A 24,737-nucleotide genomic window follows, 5' to 3' on the forward strand; every position below is an offset into this window, starting at 1 on the left:
AACGGGAAATCGTCCAGCGAGGCCCCCTTGGACCACCAGGTAATGTTAAAAGGTTTTGGGGGGGTCGGGAGGGTAGGGGAGGCTAAGGGGGGTCGATTTAAAGGGTCGGTGGGGTTTTTTTTAGCGGTGCAGGCCTCCCTAAAAATAAATTAGCGATGTGAATTGGAATTGGAAACGATTCAAATTCACATATCTTAAAGATCAGATTCCCCCCCCCCCCCCCAGCCGAATCTGATCATTAAGACGATCTGGCACATGATTCACATCTCTATAATCAAAACCTGTAGCGGTGTAAGATGTAAAATATTGTCTACTGAGAGACGTTTGGGTTGTTTTGTTTTTTCATTTTAAATAAGAACATAAGAGCATGCCATACTGGGTCAGACCAAGGGTCCACCAAGCCCAGCATCTTGTTTCCAACAGTAGCCAATCCAGGCCATAAGAACCTGGCAAGTACTCAAAAACTAAGTCTATTCCATGTTACTGTTCCTAGTAATAGCAGTGGCTATTTTCTAAGTCAACTTAATTAATAGCAGGTAATGGACTTCTCCTCCAAGAACTTATCCAACCCTTTTTTAAACACAGCTACACCAACTGCACTAACCACATCTTCTGGCAACAAATTCCAGAGCTTATTTTTGTGCATTGAGTGAAAAAAGAACTTTCTCTGATTAGTTTTAAATGTGCCACATGCTAACTTCATGGAGTGCCCCCTAGTCTTTCTATTATCTGAAAGAGTAAACAACCGATTCACATTTACTCATTCTAGACCTCTCATGATTTTAAACACCTCTATCATATCTCCCCTCAGCCGTCTCTTCTCCAAGCTGAAAAGTCCTAATCTCTTGTAGTCCTTCCTCATAGGGGAGCTGTTCCATTCCCTTTATCATTTTGGTCGCCCTTCTCTGTACCTTCTCCATCACAACTATATCTTTTTTGAGATGTGGCGACCAGAATTGTACACAATATTCAAGGTGTGGTCTCACCATAGAGCGATACAGAGGCATTATGACATTTTCCATTTTATTCACCATTCCCTTTCTAATAATTCCCAACATTCTGTTTGCTTTTTTGAATGCTCCAGCACACTGAACCGATGATTTTAATGTGTTATCCACTATGACGAATAGATCTCTTTCTTGGGTGGAAGCTCCTAAAACGGAACCTAACATTGTGTAACTATAGCATGGGTTATTTTTCCCTATATGCATCACCTTGCACTTATCCTCATTAAATTCCATCTGCCATTTTGATGCCCAATTTTCCAGTCTCACAAGGTCTTCCTGTAATTTATCACAATCTGCTTGTGATTTAACTACTCTGAACAATCTTGTATCTGCAAATTTGATTACCTCACTTGTCATATTTCTTTCCAGATCATTTATAAATATATATTGAAAAGTACGGGTCCCAATACAGATCCTTGAGGCACTCCTCTGTCCACTCCCTTCCACTGAGAAAATTGTCCATTGAATCCTACTCTCTGTTTCCTGTCTCTTAGCCAGTTTGTAATCCACAAAAAAACATCACTACCTATCCCATGACTTTTTACTTTTCCTAGAAGCCTCTCATGAGGAACTTTGTCAAACGCTTTCTGAAAATCCAAATACACTACATCTACCGGTTCACCTTTAACTACATGTTTATTAACTCCTTCAAAAAAGTGAAGCAGATTTGAGAGGCAAGTCTTGCCTTGGGTAAAGCCATGTTGACTTTCTTCCATTAAACCTTGTCTTTCTGTATGTTCTTTGATTTTGATATTTAGTTTCCTGGATCGCCCCTGGAGCCCTTTTTAAATATTGGAGTTACATTAGCCACCCTCGAGTCTTCAGGTACAATGGATGATTTTAATGATAGTTTACAAATTGTTACTAATAGATCTGAAATTTCATGTTTTAGTTCCTTCAGAACCTTGGGGTGTATTTGCTCATTTGCTCATTTATTGGAAGTGGACTCCTCTTCGCTCCCAAGCCGTGGTCAGAAGCCGAGGTCGAAAGCCAGAAGACGAAGATAGCAACTAGTAGCTCTCAAGGAGAGTGAACCTTGTTGCAAGGCAAGGTAAGGCTTGGCTGCAGGGTTTATATACCCCTGCAGCATCTGACGTCATCTGGGAGGCTGCCCTGTGTCTTCCCGCGCTGGCCCCTTTAAATCTGCAGCCCCTGCGCGCTCGCATGCCTAGGGGGTAGGGCCAGCTGCAATGGATCAGCGGCATCTCCCTCGAGGAGGGAGCGCCATGGGAGAGGCCTCGACGAGCCTGCCGGCCGGGACAGAGCAACAGCGGGCCAGGCCGCCCTGAGGTGAGTGGAGGGACTGGGGCATGGCCTGGTACTGTAACACTTGGTCTGACCCAGTATGGCAATTTCTTATGCTTGGGAGGAAGCAATCATCTTATGCTTGGGAGGAAGCCTCTGAAGGTGAGGAGATATCACAAAAATGTACATAGTAATGTAGTAGATGAAGGCAGATAAATACAAATGGACTCACACATTGACCTGTTAATAAATCTCACAAAACAAATGCATCAGTAACATTATTTTCCAACAAAAAATAAGCATTAGACACAACAGGCATGGTTACCTATGTATCATATTTGTTATCCATTTTATTAAATTTTACTTTATATTTGTAACATAAAATTCTAAACTATGCCATCACCATAATTTATTCAATAGTTTATTTTCATCAAGACTTTTCTTTCCTGCCTATAAAATGGTCTAAATTGTGTGAATTTTTCCAGCTGTATCCTTAGATTATATAGTGCTATCATAACCTTCTTTTGGGCATACTGTATCTATGCAAACCAAACCAAAACATTACTGCACATTCAAGGAGTGTAATGGATTTTGTTCTGACTTTATCCATTTTGAATGTTTTCCATTTCAGTGATGAAGAGATATCATTCATTATCCATAGTTTGAAGAATTCTGTCATTGAATTAAAGCTTTTGAAATGATATTAAAATACAGCCCTTGGGAAATGAAGCAGAAAATTTCCAATAGGGTATGATTGCTAGTCCACCTGGAAATATTCCTGAAAGCATCAACAAAGACTCTTGAAGGGTGACTACTTATGAAATCAATGTCCCTTTTGTCAGTGACTCAGCTGGCTATATCTTTCATTTATCTATTTAACAATATTTTTTCTGCTTTGTTTTAAATGTTACAATCTTTAAGCTTTAAGGTAAAAAAAAGAGGTCAAAGAATCATTAATCATCTGAATAACAATATGCATATGTGCATTCAGCTCTACAATTTGAGGAAAATAATTTCATGGATACAGACTATAGTAACAATGGGCAATTTAGGGACTTACCTAATAGCCTAACTGACAGGGAAATATACTACTACAGAGCAAATAAAGTGTAAGCTCATTTTTAAGAGTGAAGAATTTCAGAGTAGCAGGAGACAGAGACTGGGTACACATGATGGTTTTAAATCATGCAGAATGATTAGGGTAGAAGACTGTTACTTGTAGTTTTAATAGGGCTGTCTGTAATAAAGAGATAATTAGTTCTCCAAGTATTATGTTCTGAATGGAATAATAAATAAATGGACAAAATGGGATTGGTTAGACCCAAAAAGAGGGACAGCGGAAGACAAATGCTGTAAGATTTCATAAACAGAGTGCACCAAGGAAAGGTACTGCTTGCAGACAAATTCATTTTCCCAGATGTGGATTGGAATCTAGCGGATGCAGCTTAGCTTCAGTTAGGAGCGGAGATTCCTGCAGGCCCTGTAAAGTGCATTACTCAAAAACAGTTGAAAAACCACCTAAGAGGAAGCTATACTGTGCTGATAAACTACTAGGCATGGTACCAATTGAGATCTGCTTCACAAAGCTTATCGGATGTTCCTTCCTTTAAACAGTCTAGACAACATTTGTTTGTGTGGTGGTTCCCAGTTGGCAGAATGCTCTTCCTAGCGAACTACGTACAGAACTTTGCTTGTTAAGATTGAGAAAGTTGCTAAAAACTCATTAATTTGGCATCATGAATTCACAAATAGAGATTTTGTCAAACAAATGTAATTGAGGTCTTTCAGGTGATAAAAATAGTGAATGAAGAAGGAGCAGTAAATGTGGATTATTAAACTCTAGTGAAACCAACATTGTTCCTTATAGAAGACTGGTAAACAAACTGGGATTACTTAACCCAGAGATTTCTTAAAATGACTAAACATTAAGAAATTATGGAAAAATGTCATAACTCAGCTCACAAAACAATACGAAGTTTGATAAGGAAATCTTTTTTTGTGTGGAAATTTGCACTAAAAGTAATATACAAACTAAAAGCATCTTCCCAATTCTTAAATTAAGACTTGGAAAAGTTAATGAAGCTCTTTTGTGGGATGAATAAATCCTGTTGCTTTTTTGTGAAATCTTTTTGGGGCCAATGTAATATGTGTGCATAGAAAATGGGCAATTAGGGGTAGATTTTATAAATCTATGTGCGCGCGAACTTTTGTTCGCCCACCAGGTGTGAACAAAAGTACGCTGGATTTTATAAGATACACGCGTAGCCGCGCGTATCTTATAAAATCAGGGGTCGGCACGCGCAAGGGGGTGCACATTTGTGCAACTTGCGAGCACTGAGCCCTGCGCGTGCTGCCCGTTCACTCCAAGGCCATTCTGAAATTGGAGCAGCCTCGGAGGGAACTTTCCTTCCACCCCCCTGCACCTTCCCCTCCCTTCTTCTACCTAACCCACCCCCCCCCCCCCCGGCCCTATCTAAACCTTCCCCCTACCTTTGTTGGGAAAGTTACGCCTGCCAGAGGCAGGTGTAACTCTACGCGTACCAGCGGGCTGCTGGCGTGCCATCACCCAACCCGGGGGCTGATCTGGAGGCCTCAAATATGCCCCTGGGCCGGCGCCATGCCCCCAACACGCCCCCCGGAATGCCCCGAAATTTGCGCCGCCAACCCTGCAAGCCCTCCTTGCGAAGCTCCGGGACTTACGCGCGTCCCGGGGCTTGCGCGCGCCGCTGAGCCTATGCAAAATAGGCTCGGTGCGTGCAGGGGCATTTTAAAAGGGTTACGCCCGTACCTTATGCGCGTAACCCTTTTGAAATCCGGCCCTTAATTTTGAGGACCAATTCTTCTAATGCTTGCCCAACCACCTCTCCTGGGCATGAGATGCAATATTTAAATGAGGGATCATGCCAAAAAGGAGGCACTAGGGAAAATTGTGGGTCACTAGTGCCTCATCAGCATTGGGCATACAGGAGAGGTGGCTGTCAGTGCCGGTTGGGAAAATGGGCACTCAATACGAGCATCCATTTTCTCCCACTATCGGCACAATATACATGCCTAGACCATGTATCTTTTGCATTTAAATTGGGTGCCCATAATAATTCATTTTTACATGAGACTTCTTTTTTTACTGGTATCTGCTTTCTGTGGTTCCTTCTACTTAGTATTGCGACAATACTAATAGGAGTAAACACAGAATGCAGGATTTTTTCTTTTTATCAATGAGCCTTTGAGTATGGCATATATTTATGCCAGCTCCGGGTTGGCGTAAAATTTTCTTCATTCCAATGAGTGCATTGGTCGAGCAGGAAATATTTTGCATCACAGGTATTAGTTATAGTTAATAGCCTCAACTACATGAAATTTACATGTGATGAGCACTATTAGCTATGCTATGGTTTGGATGTCCATTTTGGATGCACTAATCCCCCTATTGCATCAGGGTTTATAGTCGCACATCCAAAACACGCATCAAATCTCATTTTAAGCCATGAGCTAGTCACAGTGCATGGTATTGCATCAGCCCCTTTGTTGTTATACATATAATTGGGTAGTGGATACAGTACAAAGTTTGCTAAGGAAATACTTTTTGTATGGCAATTTGCACTAAAAGTAATAATCAAACTTAACAAATCTTCCCAATTCTTAAATTAAGACTTGGAAAAGTTAATGGAGCTCTTTGGCGAGATGGATAAATCCTGTTGCTTTTTTTGTGAATTCATTTTGGGGCCAGTGCAATATTTGTGCATAGAAAATGGGTGCTCAATATTGAGCATCCATTTTCCTAATGTATGCACAACCATCCTTTCTGGGCATGCAATGCAATATTTAAATGAAGGGTCATGCTGAAAAGAAGGTGCTAGGGAAAATTGCATGTCACTAGAGCCTTATTGGCATCAGGTGCAGAGGAGAGATACGAGCATCCATTTTCTCCCACTACTAGCACAATATCCATGCACAAGATACACGGCCTGGACTATCTATCTTGTGCATTTTTATTGGATGCCCTTAATTTATTTTTTCAAGAGACTTTTTTTTACTCGAATCTGCTTTCTGTGATCCTACCTATTTAATATTGCGACCATACTAATTGGAGAAATCACAGAAAGCAGGATTTTTTGTTTTTATCAATCAGCCCTTGAACACAGCATATCTTTATGCCAGCCAGGTTCTTGTGGCCTGGCTTGGCCTCTGTTGGAAACAGGATTCTGGGCTTGATGGACCCTTGGTCTGACCCAGCATGGCAATTTCTTATGTTCTTATGTTGGTATAAAATTTGCTGTATTGCAATGAGTAGAGGTGTGCAGGCAAAAAGTTTTCGTTGCGTACGCGATCTGTATTCATGGGGGGTCAATTCCGTTTCATGCGGAAGTATGGAGAATTCAATAAGTTGTCGATCTGTAAATACGTTACTACTAAATTAACTACAACCCCCCACCATCCTGACCCCCACAAGACTTACCAAAACTCCCTGGTGGTCCAGCGGTGGGGTCCGGGAACTCACTCACACCCTCGGTGCTAGTTTCATCGTGGCGCCGATAGCCTTTGTCACAGGGGCTACCGGTGCCATTGGTCAGCTCCTGTCACATGGCCATCGGCGCCATCTTGTGCTCCTACCATGTGACAGGGGCTGACCAATGGCACCGGTAGCCCCTGTGACATAGTATGGGCAAAGGCTATCGGCGCCTTTTTGAGTCCTGGCCTGGCGTCAGACGGCAGATTGCTCCAGGACCCCCGTTGGACCCACAGGGACTTTTGGCCAGCTTGGGGGGGCCTCCTGACCCCCACAAGACTTGCCAAAAGTCCAGCGGGGGTCCGGGAGCGACCTCCTTTCACGCCGGCCGCCCAATCCCAATACTCAAAATGGCGGCGATCGGCGCCATTTTGAGACTCAAAATCGCCGTCCCGCCAATACTCAAAATGGCGCCGATCGCCTTTGCCCTCACTATGACGGCGATCGGCGCCATTTTGAGTATTGGCGGGACGGCGATTTTGAGTCTCAAAATGGCGCCGATCGCCGTCATAGTGAGGGCAAAGGTGATCGGCGCCATTTTGAGTATTGGGATCGGGCGGCCGGCGTGAAAGGAGGTCGCTCCTGGACCCCCGCTGGACTTTTGGCAAGTCTTGTGGGGGTCAGGAGGCCCCCCCCAAGCTGGCCAAAAGTCCCTGTGGGTCCAACGGGGGTCCCGGAGCGACCTGCCGTCCGACGCCAGGCCAGGACTCAAAATGGCGCCGATAGCCTTTGCCCATACTATGTCACAGGGGCTACCGGTGCCATTGGTCAGCCCCTGTCACATGGTAGGAGCACAAGATGGCGCCGATAGCCATGTGACAGGGGCTGACCAATGGCACCGGTAGCCCCTGTGACAAAGGCTATCGGCGCCATGATGAAACTAGCACCGAGGGTCTGAGTGAGTTCCCGGACCCCACCGCTGGACCACCAGGGAGTTTTGGTGAGTCTTGGGGGGGTCAGGAGGGTAGGGGGGGGTTTAAATTTTTATTTAGGCCGAATTAAACAGAAATCTGTTGAATACGTGTGGAGTCGCGATGCGTTTCGCCTCCCCACGTATTTAACAGATAGCAAAAAATAAGTTGCGGATTTCAAATACGTGGAAAACGGATGCACATCCCTAGCAATGAGCGCATTGGCCAGGTGGGAAATTTTTCCATTATGGATATTAGCTAACAGCCTCATCTACTCGGAATTTATATGTGATGAGCGCTGTTAACTATGTGGTAGTTTGGACACGCATTTTGGATATGCTAATCCCTCTATTGCATTGGAGATTATGGATGCACATCCAAAATGCACGTCCAATCTCATGTTAAGCCATGCACTAGCCACAGCACATGGTATTGCATTGACCCCCTTTGTTGTTACATACTTAAATAAGTGGTGGAAAAGCTTGTGAAAATGTTAGAATCACTGTAAAAACACCTGCATTGTAAATTCAGTTTAATTTGATGTTCTGACAAATTCATTCTATCTAGGCATTTAAGAAAAGAAGCGCTTACTACTGTATTCTTATGTCTGGATTTCTTCCATTCTTTTCATTTTCTTTATTATCCAGCAACAAAGATTGTGAAAAATATAGCAAAAAGATTTTTTTATCTTATTTCTTTTGTTTATTGAGTATACAAATGTAAAAGTCATTCTAGGGATGTGTTGTCATTTAAACAGAAATCTGAAATGTCAGTGGCATTTCCTAGTTTGTTTTGTTTTGTACTGTGCCAGCCGGTTTCAGCCCAGACTCTCTTCCACCCCCACTCCCATGGGCCTTCCCCAGGCCTTGTCTTCCCCAACAGAAGGGACTGTGAAGCCCTCTCACTCATCCAGCTGAGTGGGGATTTAGGGGGAAAAAAATCTTCCCTCCTAACTTATTTTTTCACTTTGGATTGATTAGCACAGGAAATTTGACAAGGCAGCTGCTCATACAAAATATAACACCTGATCTAAGGCAGCTGTTACGTTTTTTGGCATTAATAAACCAGCAGGATATAGTATGTAAGAACATTCCATGCTAGTTATCAAGCACACAAAAAGGCAAGGATTCCCAAATCCATTGTATGCAAATTAATCTCAATCAGTCTGAATATCCTGAAAACCTGACAGGCTGGGTGGTTCCTGGGACAGGTAGGAAAGTCCTATGTTTGTGTATGATATCCCCTCATTTATATTCCAGTACATGCTAATTTTAGTGTTTACTTGTTAATATATTGGGGGAAGGTCTTAACAAGGATGTTATGGACTTATTGCAAAGCACACTATTTTTAGAATAGTCAAAAGCTCTTACTGGGCTCATTACATAGAAACATAGAAACATAGAAATGACGGCAGAAGAAGACCAAATGGCCCATCCAGTCTGCCCAGCAAGCTTCCCTCATTTCTTCTCCCATACTTATCTGTTTCTCTTAGCTCTTGGTTCTAATTCCCTTCCACCCCCGCCATTAATGTAGAGAGCGGTGGAGGAGCTGCATCCAAGTGAAATATCTAGCTTGATTAGTTAGAGGTAGTAGGAGTAGTAACCGCCGCAATAAGCAAGCTACACCCATGCTTATTTGTTTTTACCCAGATTATGTTATACAGCCCTTATTGGTTGTTTATCTTCTCCCCTGCCGTTGAAGCAGGGAGCTATGCTGGATATGCGTGAGGTATCAGTTTTTTTCTTCTCCCCTGCCGTTGAAGCAGAGAGCTATGCTGGATATGCATCGAAAGTGAAGTATCAGGCACATTTGGTTTGGGGTAGTAACCGCCGTGACAAGCCAGCTACTCCCCGCTTTGTGAGTGCGAACCCTTTTTCTTCTCCCCTGCCGTTGAAGTTATGCTGGATATGCGTGAAGTATCAGTTTTTCTTTTCCCCTGCCGTTGAAGCAGAGAGCTATGCTGGAAATTCGTGATGTATCAGTCTTTCTCCGATGCCGTTGAAGTAGAGAGCCATGCTGGATATGCGTCGAGAGTGAAGTATCAGGTACATTTGGTTTGGGGTAGTAACCGCCGTAACAAGCCAGCTACTCCCCGCTTTGTGAGTGCGAACCCTTTTTTCTTCTCCCCTGCCGTTTAAGCAGAGAGCTCTGCTGGATGTGTGAAGTAACAGTTTTTCTTTTCCCCTGCTGTTGAAGCAGAGAACTATGCTGGATATGCATTGAAAGTGAAGTATAAGAATGGAGTGATCAAGCTAGTTGAAAGGCATCAGGAATAGAGGAAGGTGGAGGTAGTAATTTGGATATTTGGTTTGGGGTAGTAACCGCCGTAACAAGCCAGCTACTCCCGTCTTTGTGAGTGCAAATCCTTTTTTCCACATTTCCTCTTGCTGTTGAATCTTAGAGTGATGTTGGAGTCACAGTAACCATGTGTATGTTTATTGACTAAGGGTATTGTCTCCAGGCAGTAGCCATCATTCTGGCGAGTCACCCACTCTTCATTGGCGGCCTCTTGACTTTATGGATCCACAGTGTTTATCCCACGCCCCTTTGAAGTCCTTCACAGTTCTGGTCTTCACCACTTCCTCCGGAAGGGCATTCCAGGCATCCACCACCCTCTCCGTGAAGAAATACTTCCTGACATTGGTTCTGAATCTTCCTCCCTGGAGCTTCAAATCGTGACCCCTGGTTCTGCTGATTTTTTTTCTTATGGTAAAGGTTTGTCGTTGCCTTTGGATCATTAAAACCTTTCAAGTATCTGAAAGTCTGTATCATATCACCTCTGCTCCTCCTTTCCTCCAGGGTGTACATATTTAGATTCTTCAATCACTCCTCGTACGTCATGCGATGAAGATCCTCCACCTTCCTGGTCGCCCTTCTCTGTACCGCTTCCATCTTGTCTTTGTCTTTTTGTAGATACGGTCTCCAGAACTGAACACAGTACTCCAGGTGAGGCCTCACCAAGGACCTGTACAAGGGAATAATCACTTCCCTTTTCTTACTCGATATTCCTCTCTCTATGCAGCCCAGCATTCTTCTGGCTTTTGCTATCGCCTTGTCGCATTGTTTCGCAGACTTCATATCATTAGACACTATCACCCCAAGGTCCCTCTCCTGCTCCGTGCACGTCAGCCTTTCCCCCCCCATCGAATACAGTTCATTCGGATTTCCGCTCCCCATATGCATGACTTTGCACTTCTTGGCATTGAATCTCAGCTGCCATATCTTCGACCACTCTTCCAGTTTCCTTAGATCCCGTCTCATTCTCTCCACTCCTTCCGGCGTGTCCACTCTGTTGCAGATCTTAGTGTCATCCGCAAAAAGACAAACCTTACCTTCTATCCCGTCCGCAATGTCGCTCACAAAGATATTGAACAGGACCGGTCCCAACACCGATCCTTGCGGTACACCACTTATAACCGCTCTCTCTTCAGAGAAGGTTCCGTTTACCATCACACATTGTCTTCTGTCCGTCAACCAATTTGCAATCCAGGTCACCACCTTGTCACTCACTCCCAAGCTTCTCGTTTTATTCACCAGTCTCCTGTGCGGAACCGTATCAAAAGCTTTGCTGAAATCCAAGTATATGACATCGAGCGCTCTTCCTTGGTCCAATTCCTTGGTTACCCAGTCAAAAAAGTCAATCAGATTTGTCTGACAGGATCTTCCCCTGGTGAATCCATGTTGCCTCTGGTCCATCAATTCTCCGGACTGTAGATAGTTCACTATTCTCTCTTTCAGCAGAGACTCCATTACTTTTCCCACCACCGAAGTGAGGCTAACCGGCCTGTAGTTGCCAGCCTCCTCCCTGTTCCCACTCTTGTGAAGCGGGACCACCACCGCTCTTCTCCAGTCTCTCGGCACCACTCCCGTTTCTAGGGATCTATTGAACAGGTCACACAGCGGACTTTCTTGCATAGGTCCTATAATATTGAAACCTTAGTTGTTGGTGGAATTATCCCTATAAGAAAAGATTTTGTAAAATATGTGTAGCTTGTGTAAAAATGTGTCAGTTTCTGTATTGCTCTGTAAAGTTTTTGAGGCATATTAATCTTGGAAAAAAGTGAAATATTTGTAAGTCATAATATCTTCACTAATTTCATCTTAAGAAGAAGAAGCCTGAGATCTCATAAGCTCAGGCACATCATATATCTTGTTTATCTTCTGAAAGGTCTCGCAGCTTACAAAGGTTTAAATTCCCTGTTCTGCAGATTTTCAAAGGCATAAATTGATAAAGGGACTTTCAAATTTGCAACTTGATAGTGAAGTTGTAATGGCAACAGTGATTTCAACCGACCTGGTGGACCAAAAGTGTGAGATCATTGGTCTCAACAGATTCTACTCGTGTTAGCTCAGTGACTATGAGAGTGTGTTTGGAGGTTTGACACTCCCTAATTCATAGGAGGGTTCCTTCTTTTAATAAAACTCCTGCACTCATGTGATCAGTAGGATTTTGGAGTTGAGGTCCACCTACTGCAGTCTTATGATGCCACATCTCCATGGAGTGGTACTAGTGGGGTGTTTCTCTTCACAGGGAAAATACTTGAAGTGGGACTTTCTCATAATTGAGGAGTATCTAAAAAAGAAAAATTCCTATGCAGTGAAGGAGACTGGGACCCAAGATAGGGATTACCAGTACTTCCAGGAAGGAAAAGGCATCCTGGGGCTCAACATGGAGAACCATAAGAGGACTGAAGAGGGGAAGAGGATGCCAAGAAGCAGAGGTGTTTGAAATTCCTCATCTCTATTGGGAGAAGTATTGGTGAAGTGGTTACTGAGAAGGGATTTTGTCCTCAGTAGAAGGTTTGGAAAAGGAAGCTGACCATCTGAAGAAGGAGTCCTAAGGAGCTCATAGTTGCAGAGGAGTCAGACAGAAGCTGCTGAGAGGGAAAAAAAAAAGCTGCCTTCAAAGCTGGTACCTAGGAAGACCCAAGGGAGGAGGGTCCCTATCCCAAGAGCTGACCTAATTGGGAAAGGCACTGTTATTGCTGAGGTTTATCTTTTGTGCTATTTTGGTCTTTGGGTTGCTGTTTGGTACATTAGAACATAAGAACATGTCATACTGGATCAGACCAAGGGTGTTACAGCTCTGTTGAGAATCTGCTAGGGAGTTAGCAATCTGTTAGGTTTCCGATGCTGGATATTCCTGTTGGAGGAGGAGTTAGCAATCGGTTATGGATCTCTTCCTATTGGGGGAGGAGTTAGCAATCTTGTTATGAATCTGCTCCAGTGGAAGGAGGAGTTAGCAATCTGATATGGAACTCCAGGAGGAGTTAGTATTTTGTTATGCTCTGTAGGTGGAGTTAGCAATCTGATATGCTCAGCTCCTGTAGGAGTAGATAACAATCTGTTAGGGTTTAGAATATGGAGTAGCAATGTGTTATGAATCTATTGCTGAAGACTCCTGATGAGGAAGGAGTAGCAATCTGTACCAGCGGAGTGCTTGGAGAAGGCACTCAGCTGTAGAGGAATGTAGATAGGTGAATCCTTGGGCCAATGGCAGTTGACAACGCCCCCAGGAGGATATCCTGAGAGGGACCACCAGCTAGGCTGGGTATGGAGACAGACACAGATAGTTTTTTTATTAGACAGGTTAGTAGAACCACCAGAGGTGGCAGTATTGAGCTGATATGCCCAGAAGGGCTGAAGTCCCTCAGGCACTGGAACAGCGATCCCAGGGTTGCTGAGCTGTAGAGTAACTATAGATAGTGAGTAGACAGGGTGTTCTGTGTTCATAGCCAGAACTAGATGACAAATCTCACATAAGGTCTTAAAGAAGCTCAGTAGCTGGAAAGGGTAAGGCCCTCGAGGAGTGAGTACCTGGTTCCAGGGAAAGCTCTGAGAGAGCAATGGTAACTCTCAAATGTCTGTATCTGCGATAGCTTCCAGGCAGTAGAGAATCTTCAGAGTGTCCAGGAACATGGGCCCTCGAGGAGCGAGTACCAGTTCCTATCTGCAATCTGAAATAAAGAAAAGAGAGCGAGGCCCCTGAGGAGCAGGTACCCCTGGTAAGTCTGAAGAGGCAGAGTAGCTTGGACGAATCCGTAGCTAGTCCGTATTCTTGTCCTTGTCCTTGCTAACTCAATCTGTTAGCAAATGTTGAGACCTTTTATATTGGAAGCAGATGATGTAAACTCAGGGGGATGCCCCCGAGGTTCGCGCCCTTGCTGGTACATCATTTGGAATGCGCACGCATGCCTTATGTCATCAGGCAACATGGCGGATCCGCAGCGTCGAGCTGGTCCTGGGACGCCGGAGGGATATGGCATGGAGACACCGCAGTAACAACCGTCCATCAGACCCGGAGGGAGTCGCCACAGAGGTAGAGAGGGTGGAGTGAGGGCGTCGAGCAGTGATGGACGCAACAAAGGGTCCATCAAGCCCAGTATCCTGTTTCCAACAGTGGCCAATCCAGGCCATAAGAACCTGGCAAGTACCCAAAAACTAAATCTGTTCCATGTTACTGTCACTAGTAATAGCAGTGTCTATTTTCTAAGTCAACTTAATAGCAGGTAATGGACGTCTCCAAAAACTGCTCCTAGCTTATTTCTAGCTTCTGGCTACCTTTTTGTTGTTGTTTTGTTTTAATATACAAACACTCTAACTTCTGCTTATTAGCTGCCTTACTGACTGACTATTTAAAAATATAAACAGTCTAACTTCTGTTTATTCGCTGCCTTACTCACTGTTAAAAGCAGAAAACACACAAACACACTAAATAATAATCCCAAATAGTTAACTTTGCCCAATACTTTTAAAAAATAAAATTTCCCAAGCAAAAACGTACTGATTCCTTTCAGCCACCAGCAAGGTGATCCTCTCCTCTCAGTGCTCCCACTGATGTATCACTACTTTTGGACTTTGTTTTTACCTGTCACCAATGCCAGTAAAAAAAAACCTTATTTTGAACAACAACTTTGGGAGCCCGTGTGGTGCTTTTCAAACCCATCCTTAGCTGATGAGCAGAGAACACCAGTGAAGAAAAGCCCTAAAGACCTTGAAGAATTCAATCTTTCTACACTTTTGTGGGAACCCCAGGAGTTTATCTGGCCTTCTGTAGGCCATGAGCATCCCCATGAAAACCTGTTCCCAGGATCAGGTTGAAACAGGGCCTACACATTCAAAATGAATAATGCTGTTTCAGCATATTTAAATGGTATGAAACCTGGTGTATAATATTATAATAATTACTGTCAAAACTCTTGCTATTATCTGCTTAAAATCAATCATAAATACAATCACTGATACTGGCCAAATGGAGTATTATACATTTCTCAACTATAGTATCTTATTATTGAGCCACATTGAATATGAATACCCCTTTACCACTGACTTTCGAGATATACAGGAGGAAAATCAAATGTTCAGGTTTGTGATTTCCTAGGGTCTGAGATGCAGTATTTGATTTTTTATCATGAGTCATAGCTTATCTTTCTGACGTACCCATACTTTTTCAGTATTATTTCAGTATTGCACCACTTAAGTGTGTAGGACATGGTTTTCCAAGTTTCTTATATATCTGAGAACTTTACAATATTTTATGCCAAAGACTGCAGAAAGAAAATGGACTATTTTCCAGATAATAAAAGAGAGCACTTTCATCAGCAGCATTTACTGAACATAAGGTTTGAGAATTGTAATTCTCGGTGAAGTTATTTTTTTGTTCTCATTTCTCAGTGTTCTGTCATAAAGTCATAGATATAATAAGTGACTTCAAAATGATTTATGATTTACAACTAACCATAGTGTGCAATTTAATAGTTACCTTAGCCGAAGGTTGTGATGAACATGACCAGTACTGACCTTAAATTTAGCCAATAAGGGCAAAACCTTCTTAGTGCTTTTTGTGCAAGTTGCTGCTTCTATATTTTTTTCTGTGAACTTTTTTTTTTTTCCTGATAGTAATTCCTTGGTTATTTCTAACATGATGCATTATTTCAAATACTACAAACAAACATATTTGCAAAGACTTTGTTCATTTTTCTAAAAATTCTACTTTTGCCCAAAACTTAAACCTGGCTCTTAGAGTGGTGAATTCATGCAGCAAGAGTGCCAGATCCTGTAAGTTCATATAGCCATTACTGCAGCAGCTAGGAAATGTGGAAATAAGAAAATGTTTACTGTGTTTAAAAATAGCAACTGAGAGCTAGATTCATCAAACTATTGCATGCAATAAGAAGAGGGGTGTGTTTCATGGTGATAGACTATTAAAGTACACTTTATTAGCGCTTCACATAGGTATTACTACACGTTATGATAACTTTTTCCTACTTTGCAGTAATACCACAATGGTTGCAATTCCTACTGAGAGAGAGAGAGAGAGAAAGAGAGAGAACATAGCTATAAGGCCCTTCTAGTAGTTAGGTATTTATACCTCAATAGGAGGCCCACCTAGTAACTCGAGGTGAAGTTTAAGTAGTAGTAGTGTAGGGGTTAGGTACATCTAGTGTAGGGGTTAGGTACATCTAGTACAGATCTCATCTTTGTGTGAGTTTCCTCATTCTGAAAGACATCAAATCTTCACAAGAGTGTACTGTTCTGTTTGTACATCTCACTCTGCATGTCAAAGTGGCCCCTAACCCCTACACTACTACCTAAACCTCACCTCAAGTTACTAGGTGGGTCTCCTACAGAGGTATAAATACCTAACTACTAGAAGGGCTTATAGCTAAGTTCTCTCTCTCTCTCCCTCACTTTCTCTCTCTCTCTCTCTCAAAATGCTGATTGCATTCTAGCCATATTGCACAGCTTAATGCCAGAAATAACTATATCTTTTTCACTGGCATTAAGCTGTGCAATATGGCTAGATCACACTTTGTGATCTTTTTGCAAATAGTGTTTTGGGTATTTTAGGCAGAAAGAGAGATTTATTTCCGGTGTTAAAATTGTGCAATATGGCTTCGCAAACTGCAAAGCCAGCACACTTTGACAGACATCCCGCCCCTAACTCTTCCCCCTTTTCTAAATTAGCATCGCATCAAGTGTTATGGTGCTTTTCATATGCGTTAAGGCATTTTTCGCATACGAAAAGGCCATAAAGTGAGTTGGAAAATAACCCCCTGAGTAATTAAATTAACTCTCTATGCATCTTCTTAGAAAAAGGGTAGCTACTTAGACATTGTATTCTTCTCTTTGAATTTGCTTGTATACCTTCATAAATCGTTATGGCACAGTAGGAAAAATATGCAGCAAACAGAAGGATCATGATTGTCCACTTCTTCCAAGTAGGTTTTGATAAGTAGTACTTGAGTTTTGTTGCTTTAATTTGCATATTTTTTCTGCTGCTTCAATTGTTATAATGCGTGCACTGCTCACACACCCTCTCGACTCAGTCTCCAAGTCAAATGATATACACATAAATATACTGGAACATTAGGGCTGCAGTACAACAAGTTTGCAGGTTAGAAATGTCAACATTATAAAGAAACTCAATCGTTCATTAAGCTTACCTTTCAATCCCCCTGATTGGCCAAGTATCTCATATTAACCTTTAAACATATATGTGTGTGTGTGTGTGTGTGTGTGTGTGTGTGATTTACATGGTTTTTCAAGTTTCTTATATATCTGAGAACTTTACAGAAAGAAAATGGACTATTTTCCAGATAATAGAGCACTTTATTCAGCAGCATTTACTAAAGGTAAGGTTTGAGAATATATATATATATATATATATATATATATATATATATATATATATATATATATATATATACACATTAGGGATGTGAATCGTGTGCCATATCGTCTTAACGATAGAAATCGTCTGGCAGGAGAAGAAAATCGTGTTAGGCACGATTTTTTAGTTAAAAAATCGTTAAAAATCGTTTTTTCCGATTAGTGCGCACTAACAGAAAATGATACAATTTGACACTTTTCAGGTCAGTTAAGGTCAGTTTAGGAATGAATATGTATTCCTATTGGCTGCCCTCTTATTTATTCATGTTACCAAGGTTCCCACTGACAATATATGGGGGATGGGAAATGGAAACAGTTGGTAGCTTGACAAAAAAAGTAATGTGATCAGTCAATGCGACTAGAACTTGTGCCCTAACCCTGATACCAGGGGTGTTGTGATCTTCCTGCACACAGTGCCCTAACCCTGGCACCAGGGGTGTTGTGATCTTCATGTACACAGTGCCCTATCCCTATTAATACCAGGAGTGTTGTGATCTTCCTGCACACAGTGCCCTAACCCTGACACCACGGGTGTTGTGATCTTCCTGCACACAGTGCCCTATCCCTATTAATACCAGGAGTGTTGTGATCTTCTTGCACACAGTGCCCTAACCCTGGCACTAGGGGTGTTGTGATCTTCATGTACACAGTGCCCTATCCCTATTAATACCAGGAGTGTTGTGATCTTCCTGCACACAGTGCCCTGTCCCTAATACCAGGGGTGTTGTGATTTTCCTGCACACAGTGCCCTATTCCTGATACCGGGGGTATTGTGATCTTCTTGCACACAGTGCCCTATTCCTGATACCGGGGGTGTTGTGATCTTCTTGCACACATCCCGGTATCAGGGATAGGACACTGCATGCAGGAAGATCACAACACTCCTGGTATCAGGAATAGGGCACTGTGTGCAGGAAGATCACAACACCCCTGGTATTAGGGATAGGGCCCTGTGTGCAGGAAGATCACAACACTCCTGGTATTAATAGGGATAGGGCACGGCATGCAGGAAGATCACAACACCCCTGGTATCAGGGATAGGGCACTGTGTGCAGGAAGATCACAATACCCCGGAGGAGTGAGGGTCAGGCAGCTCCCCCCTGTCTGTGAAGCCAGGCTCTCACTAGTAATGCAGGGAGGGAGCTGTCTCAGCCTTCACCATCCTACCCCCCCCCCCCTCACCCACACACCATTCACTGGCTGGGACATGGGGGAGGGGAGGAGTGAGGGTGAGGAAGCTCCCCCCTGTCTGTGAAGCCAGCCTCTCACTAGTAATGCAGGGAGGGAGCTGTCTCAGACTTCACCATCCTCCCCCCCTCCCCCACACACCATTCACTGGCTGGGACATGGGGGAAGTCAGGAGTGAGGGTCAGGCAGCTCCCCCCTGTCTGTGAAGCCAGCCTCTCACTAGTAATGCAGGGAGGGAGCTGTCTCAGACTTCACCATCCTACCCCCCCCCCCCCCCTCACCCACACACCATTCACTGGCTGGGACATGGGGGAAGTCAGGAGTGAGGGTCAGGCAGCTCCCCCCTGTCTGTGAAGCCAGCCTCTCACTAGTAATGCAGGCGGGATAGGGCACTGCATGCAGGAAGATCAAAACACCCCTGGTATTTGTTGCCAGAGAATGTGGTTCGTGCAGTTAGTATAGCTGTGTTTAAAAAAGGATTGGATAAGTTCTTGGAGGAGAAGTCCATTACCTGCTATTAAGTTCACTTAGAGAATAGCCACTGCCATTAGGAATGGTTACATGGAATAGTTTTTGGGTACTTGCCAGGTTCTTATGGCCTGGATTGGCCACTGTTGGAAACAGGATGCTGGGCTTGATGGACCCTTGGTCTGACCCAGTATGGCATTTTCTTATGTTCTTATGGTATCAGGGATAGGGCACTGAGTGCAGGAAGATCACAACACCCCTGGTATCAGGAATAGGGCACAAGTTCTAGTCATATTGACTGATCACATTACTTTTTTTGTCAACTACCAACAGTTTCCATTTCCCATCCCCCCAACTATCACCTCAGTTGGAACCTTGGTAACATCAATAGATAAGAGGGCAGCCAGCCAATAGGAATACATATTCATTCCTAACTGACCTTTACTGACCTGGAAAGTGTCAATAATTTGTATCATTTTCTGTTAGTGTTCCTGAGTTTCCATTTCCATTTCCCATCCCCCCAACCATCACCTCAGTGGGAATCTTGGTAACATCAATAGATAAGAGGGCAGCCAGCCAATAGGAATACATATTCATTCCTAACTGACCTTTACTGACCTGTAAAGTGTCAATTTGTATCATTTTCTGTTAGTGCGCACTAACTCCCGTTAGTGCGCACTAACACGATTTAACGATTTTTAACGATAAATCGTTAGAATTTCTATTGTATTGTGTTCTATAACGATTTAAGACGATATTAAAATTATCGGACGATAATTTTAATCGTTGAAAAACGATTCACATCCCTAATACACATACATGTTTATCCCTGGAAAAAGGACATTTGAAAATCATCCCCTCCCTCCCCAATGCAGATACAATTAAGCATACAATTTCATGGTGTGCACAATTTTATCTGCATGAAAGAAAGGAAAGGAGGAGGTTAAAAATGAGTGGATACTTTAATTTGCAAATCTTTGTATCTCACCTCAAAGCTGGTGGTGCATGTGTGTTTGTGTTTGTGTGTGTGTGTGTGTGTTTGTGTGTGTGTGTGTGTGTTTGAGTATGAATCCAATTTTCAAAGAGAGTTTCCCTTGAAAAGGAGCTTGCATGCCCACAGATAGGGTGCAATGTATCTTCAGTCTTGCAAGCTTTGCATTTTGTTTAAAAACTGTCTCCTTAACATGATGGTTAGTTATCATATAAGCTATGATTTATCCAGAACTGAACATTGTAGACTTCAATGGAATAGCAGTAGCAATGTTGTTCCACTACCTATGCTGATATCTTTTGTATAGTTATCTAGTTATATGCTGATTGTAGGAATCTGTAATTGAGGATGCAAATGTGTTGGCTACAGCATTTAAAGCAACAGCAACCTGACCTTGACTTCGTTTTAGAAGAGAATTTGAAGTGGTACACTATTATCACTGTGAGGATAACAACAAAGAATAGATGCCCAAGGGTCTTTTTCTAAATCTTTAATTGGTGGAGACGTATTTATTTAACAATTTTATATACCGACCTTCATAGTAGATTACCATATCGGATCGGTTTGTATGTGGCAAGCTTAGACACTAATAATCCTCTTACCAATTTTATACAGTATGAATAAGTTATCAGATGCAGACAACCAGGGATCAAGGGTTTTTGGGTCTTATATAGAATACTGGGTGGGATTTTTAGGTATTATGAAGTAATTAATAGGTGGGTTGTTTGAGCTTTATATTGCTGCTGATATCAATGAATCAACAATTGTGTCCTTTTTAGTGAGGTCAAAGTTTTGTTCCAGATTGCTGATGTATTTGTGTTTTATTTGTATGTATGCTTTGTTGATGTTGTATTATTGTATTATGAAATATTTTGATTATTTAATGTTCTGGTTGTAAACTACTTTGGGTTGCACTTCTGTGCAAGAAAGACAGAATATATATATAAGTTTACATAGCATGCGTCATCTGACCTCCCATGATATAAGGCTCATGTAATGGTATTTTAAAATTGTAATAACATTATGAAGCATACTGGTGTGCTAGCAGGAATATGTCAGGGAATGTGTCCAGGTGCTCTTAGACTACTAGTTTGTGCACATCACGGTTATAGCAGTGTTAAATCACCATCAATGACAATGATAAATCACCCTTCTGGTTTGTGTTTTTCCAAATACTGCTACAGTACTTTTGTACCAATACAAATTATAATATATTATTTCCTTAATTTTACTTAGTATATATTGAAGATAAAATAACCATCATCCCAGTTGTATGTCATTCTGTAAAATAACTTTTTTTCTGGCATTTAATACAGAAAAAAAATTATCTATATCCAACATACTTGCCATTAAGCAATTTATAGAATCAGAAAACTATACTAAAATTGAAATAACAGAAAAAATGTTTAGTGTTAACGAGATTCATGTTCAATAACACTTACGTATGCATTCTGACTGAATTCCACTCCATGTCAGATCTGGAAAGCAAGTCCGAGTTGTAGATCCTTGGAGGAGATATCCTTTGTTGCAGTGAAACTGAACAATACTCCCCACCTATCAACAATGAAGACATTGAAAGAGTGTTTAAGTAAACCTACAGAAATTCAGAATTTTCAGCACTTATTTTTAGGCATTATAGTTCATTTCTCTCTGTCCAGCTAAATGTAATGTGGAAGGATCACCAAATGTATGCACTTTTTAAACTTTTAGTTGTACAAGATATTTTGGAAGGGGAGACCCTGGGATTGTCATTATTTAAAATGTATCTAAAATGTTTCAACTGTTTGTGTGTATAATATCTCTATATGGCCACAGGATGATATTTGTGGTGAAGAAGGGCTATATGATATTCTAATGTTAGCAATGCAAGGAAAGGGAGATTGTTGGTCCCCTCAAGAGTGTGGGTTTAGGTATTTGGTGGAAGATGAGCCCTGAGAAGGTATAATTTCTGGGGCCTTTGGCCAGAGTTTGCCATTTCTAGGATGGGGCTGGCAGAGAGAGGGATCTCCAGGATGTAGAGATACTGAAGTAGCCAGCCTGTGGGCTGGTGGGGCCCATGACCCCTTTCAGTATGGAGAGGGTACAATAGGGGATTTTTCTTTCAAGGTAAAAGGCCCAAGGCCTTGGTGAAGGAAGGACTTCCTCTTCCCGAAGAAATGGAAAAGGAACAGCTGAAAGTTGAGACATTTCTTCCTCCTGAGGGAGAAGTTGGCATGGAAAGGAGAAGGGATGATCCAACATAAGGATGGCTCCATTGAGTTCCAGAGAGTGGAATTGAATGGTGGGCCCTGTATACTACTGGAAAGATGGAGAGGAGAGGACCAATGATAAGTGCAAGATGTCTGAGGAGGTATGAATAATAGTATGGGGAGTGTAGTCAGAAGCCTCTGGAGTAAGGGATATAACCCTAATGTCCCACATGGAAGTTAATATTTAAAGGATGAGGAATATGGGAGTAATGTATACATTCTTTGGTTGATGGCTGCTTGGGATGAAATGGCAAATGTACCTGATGTGTGAAGATTTTAAGTATCAGAACAGAAAGGAATGTAAGCCATACATTCCAGCATGGTATTGATGTAGAGAGTTGGGATGTCTAATTGCTGTTCCAGTGAAGGCTGACCAATTAGCATGTTTATTCTTGGGGCGCCATACAGAGTACTGCGGGAGATTTTACTCTGACTGTTGTGTCCCATGCATTATTTCTATGCCTACCTGATCCTATTCCTGAACATAATGACTGGTTGTAAAACGAGAAATAAAGTTGAAAGTTTTGGATTATGCGGGTATGATGTGGCTCTGTTTGATACTTTATGATGCCAGCACTAAGGAGATAGCATTTTGGGGCCTGAGTTCAAGCAAGAGAGATGATGGTGGTTGATCATCCAAATGGCAGATGAAATTTAATGTGGATACGTGCAAGGTGATGCATATAGGGAAAAATAACCCTTGCAGTTATTACATGAGGTTAGTTTTCATGTTAGAAGTTATCACCCAGGAAAAAGATCTAGCTGTCATAGTGGACAATATATTCAAATTCTCAGCTCAGTGTGCTGCAGTGGTAAAAAAAGAAAACATAATAATAATAATTATTAAAAAGGGAATGATGAATAAAAGGGAGAATATCATAATGCCTCTGTATCGTTCCATAATGAGATGGCACCTTCAGTACTGGATTTAATTCTGGTTGATGCATCACAAAAAAGATATAGATACACTGGAGAAGGTACAGAGAAGGGTGACTAAAATGATAAAGGGGATGGAACAGCTCCATTATGAGGAAAGGCTAAAGAAGTTAGGGCTGTTCAGCTTGCAGAAGAGATTGTGAGGGGTATATGATGGAGGTCTACAAAATCACAAGAGGGATAACATGGGTAAATGTGAATCAGTTGTTTAATCTTTCAGATAATAGAGGGACTAGAGAGAATTCATTGAAGTTAGAAAGTAGTACATTTAAAACAAATCAGAGAATTTTTTTTTCACTCAATGCACAATTAAGCTCTAGTATTCATTGCCAGATGATGTGCTTAAGACAGTTAGCTTAGCTAAGTTTAAAAAAGGTTTGGACAAGTTCCTGGAGGAGACATCCATAAACTGTTAGTCATGTTGACTTAGGAAATAGCCACTGCTTAATACTGATATTAGTAGCATGGGATCTATTTAATGTTTGGGTTCTTGCCAGGTACTTCTATCCTAGATTGGCCTCTGTGGAAACAGGATGCTGGGCTTGATGGACACTTGGTCTGACCCAGTATGGCAATTTCTTATGTCCTTATGTCCTTAACCTGATCTGTCCAGAGAATGTGAGCTTCCTCTCCTGTTTCTATCCATGTGCACTTCACCATCCCTATGACCTCTAATAATTTAACTCACTAAAGAGTCTGAGCTCTTTTACCTAATATCAATATCTTTCATCATTTTATGTACCCTGGTGTGAATTGGAGTAACGGAAGGAAATGACAGAAACTATTAAAAGTTCATGTTAAATTAAATGGATATTATTGCAGATCTGCTTAAATAGCCAATGTGAGATCATTAATCTTTGTTGATGGCTCTTTAGAACTAAATTCCTTCAGAAAAAAATAACTTTTCATGACTGATGACATATAGTTCTACTATTTACTATTACAATACAATATATTATACATTTAGAAATTTAAGGTTCATTGATTTTTGAATTTGTATTTCTACTTCACTATTGCAAGCTTACAATGTTATGTATGTTTTCAATTTGTCAAAACAAACGTTTGAAAATTGGTGTGCTGTAAAAGAAATAATTATTCAGATTAAAAAAGAGGCTTTACCACAAATCAGAAATACTTTACATTCCCCATTTCAGAAAAATTGCAGTATATATAATCAATTCTGAGGGAGATTGACAAAAGAATGTATCTGCTGGCTACACTGCACATATGATTACAAAACATAAAAATAGAGGGAACTATAAGGATTTGTCTGGCAAAGTTCGGCACTCAGTCAGGTAAGCCCAAAGTTTTGAATTTCCCAGCCCTCAAAGCAGATAAGTTTTAGTGTTTCCTTGCTAACATTTAACCAGATAAAAAAGATGAGGCGTGGTGGTGTTTTCAAAGGCAGAGCCTAAACTTAGTAGAGTAGCATCAATATTAACTTTAGCTGGGTAAGTCTATTTGTGGTGGATAGCAGAGAAACTTACCTAGGTAAATTGGTATATAAGAACACAAGAATTGCCATGCTAGGCAAGACCAAAGTCTATTGAGCATGACATCCTG

The 24,737-nt window shown here is 41.9% G+C and overlaps 1 protein-coding gene across 1 annotated transcript in view; it reads right to left on the reverse strand.

Moving 5' to 3' along the window:
• Positions 1-24,737, reverse strand: part of CSMD3 (CUB and Sushi multiple domains 3) — a 3,551,396-nt gene that overhangs the window by 101,795 nt on the left and 3,424,864 nt on the right. The window contains 1 exon segment of the mRNA XM_029591914.1: positions 21,432-21,543. Coding sequence (XP_029447774.1) covers positions 21,432-21,543 — 112 coding nt within the window.

This window comes from Rhinatrema bivittatum, chromosome 2 (assembly GCF_901001135.1).
Source record: "Rhinatrema bivittatum chromosome 2, aRhiBiv1.1, whole genome shotgun sequence".
Classification (NCBI taxonomy): domain Eukaryota; kingdom Metazoa; phylum Chordata; class Amphibia; order Gymnophiona; family Rhinatrematidae; genus Rhinatrema; species Rhinatrema bivittatum.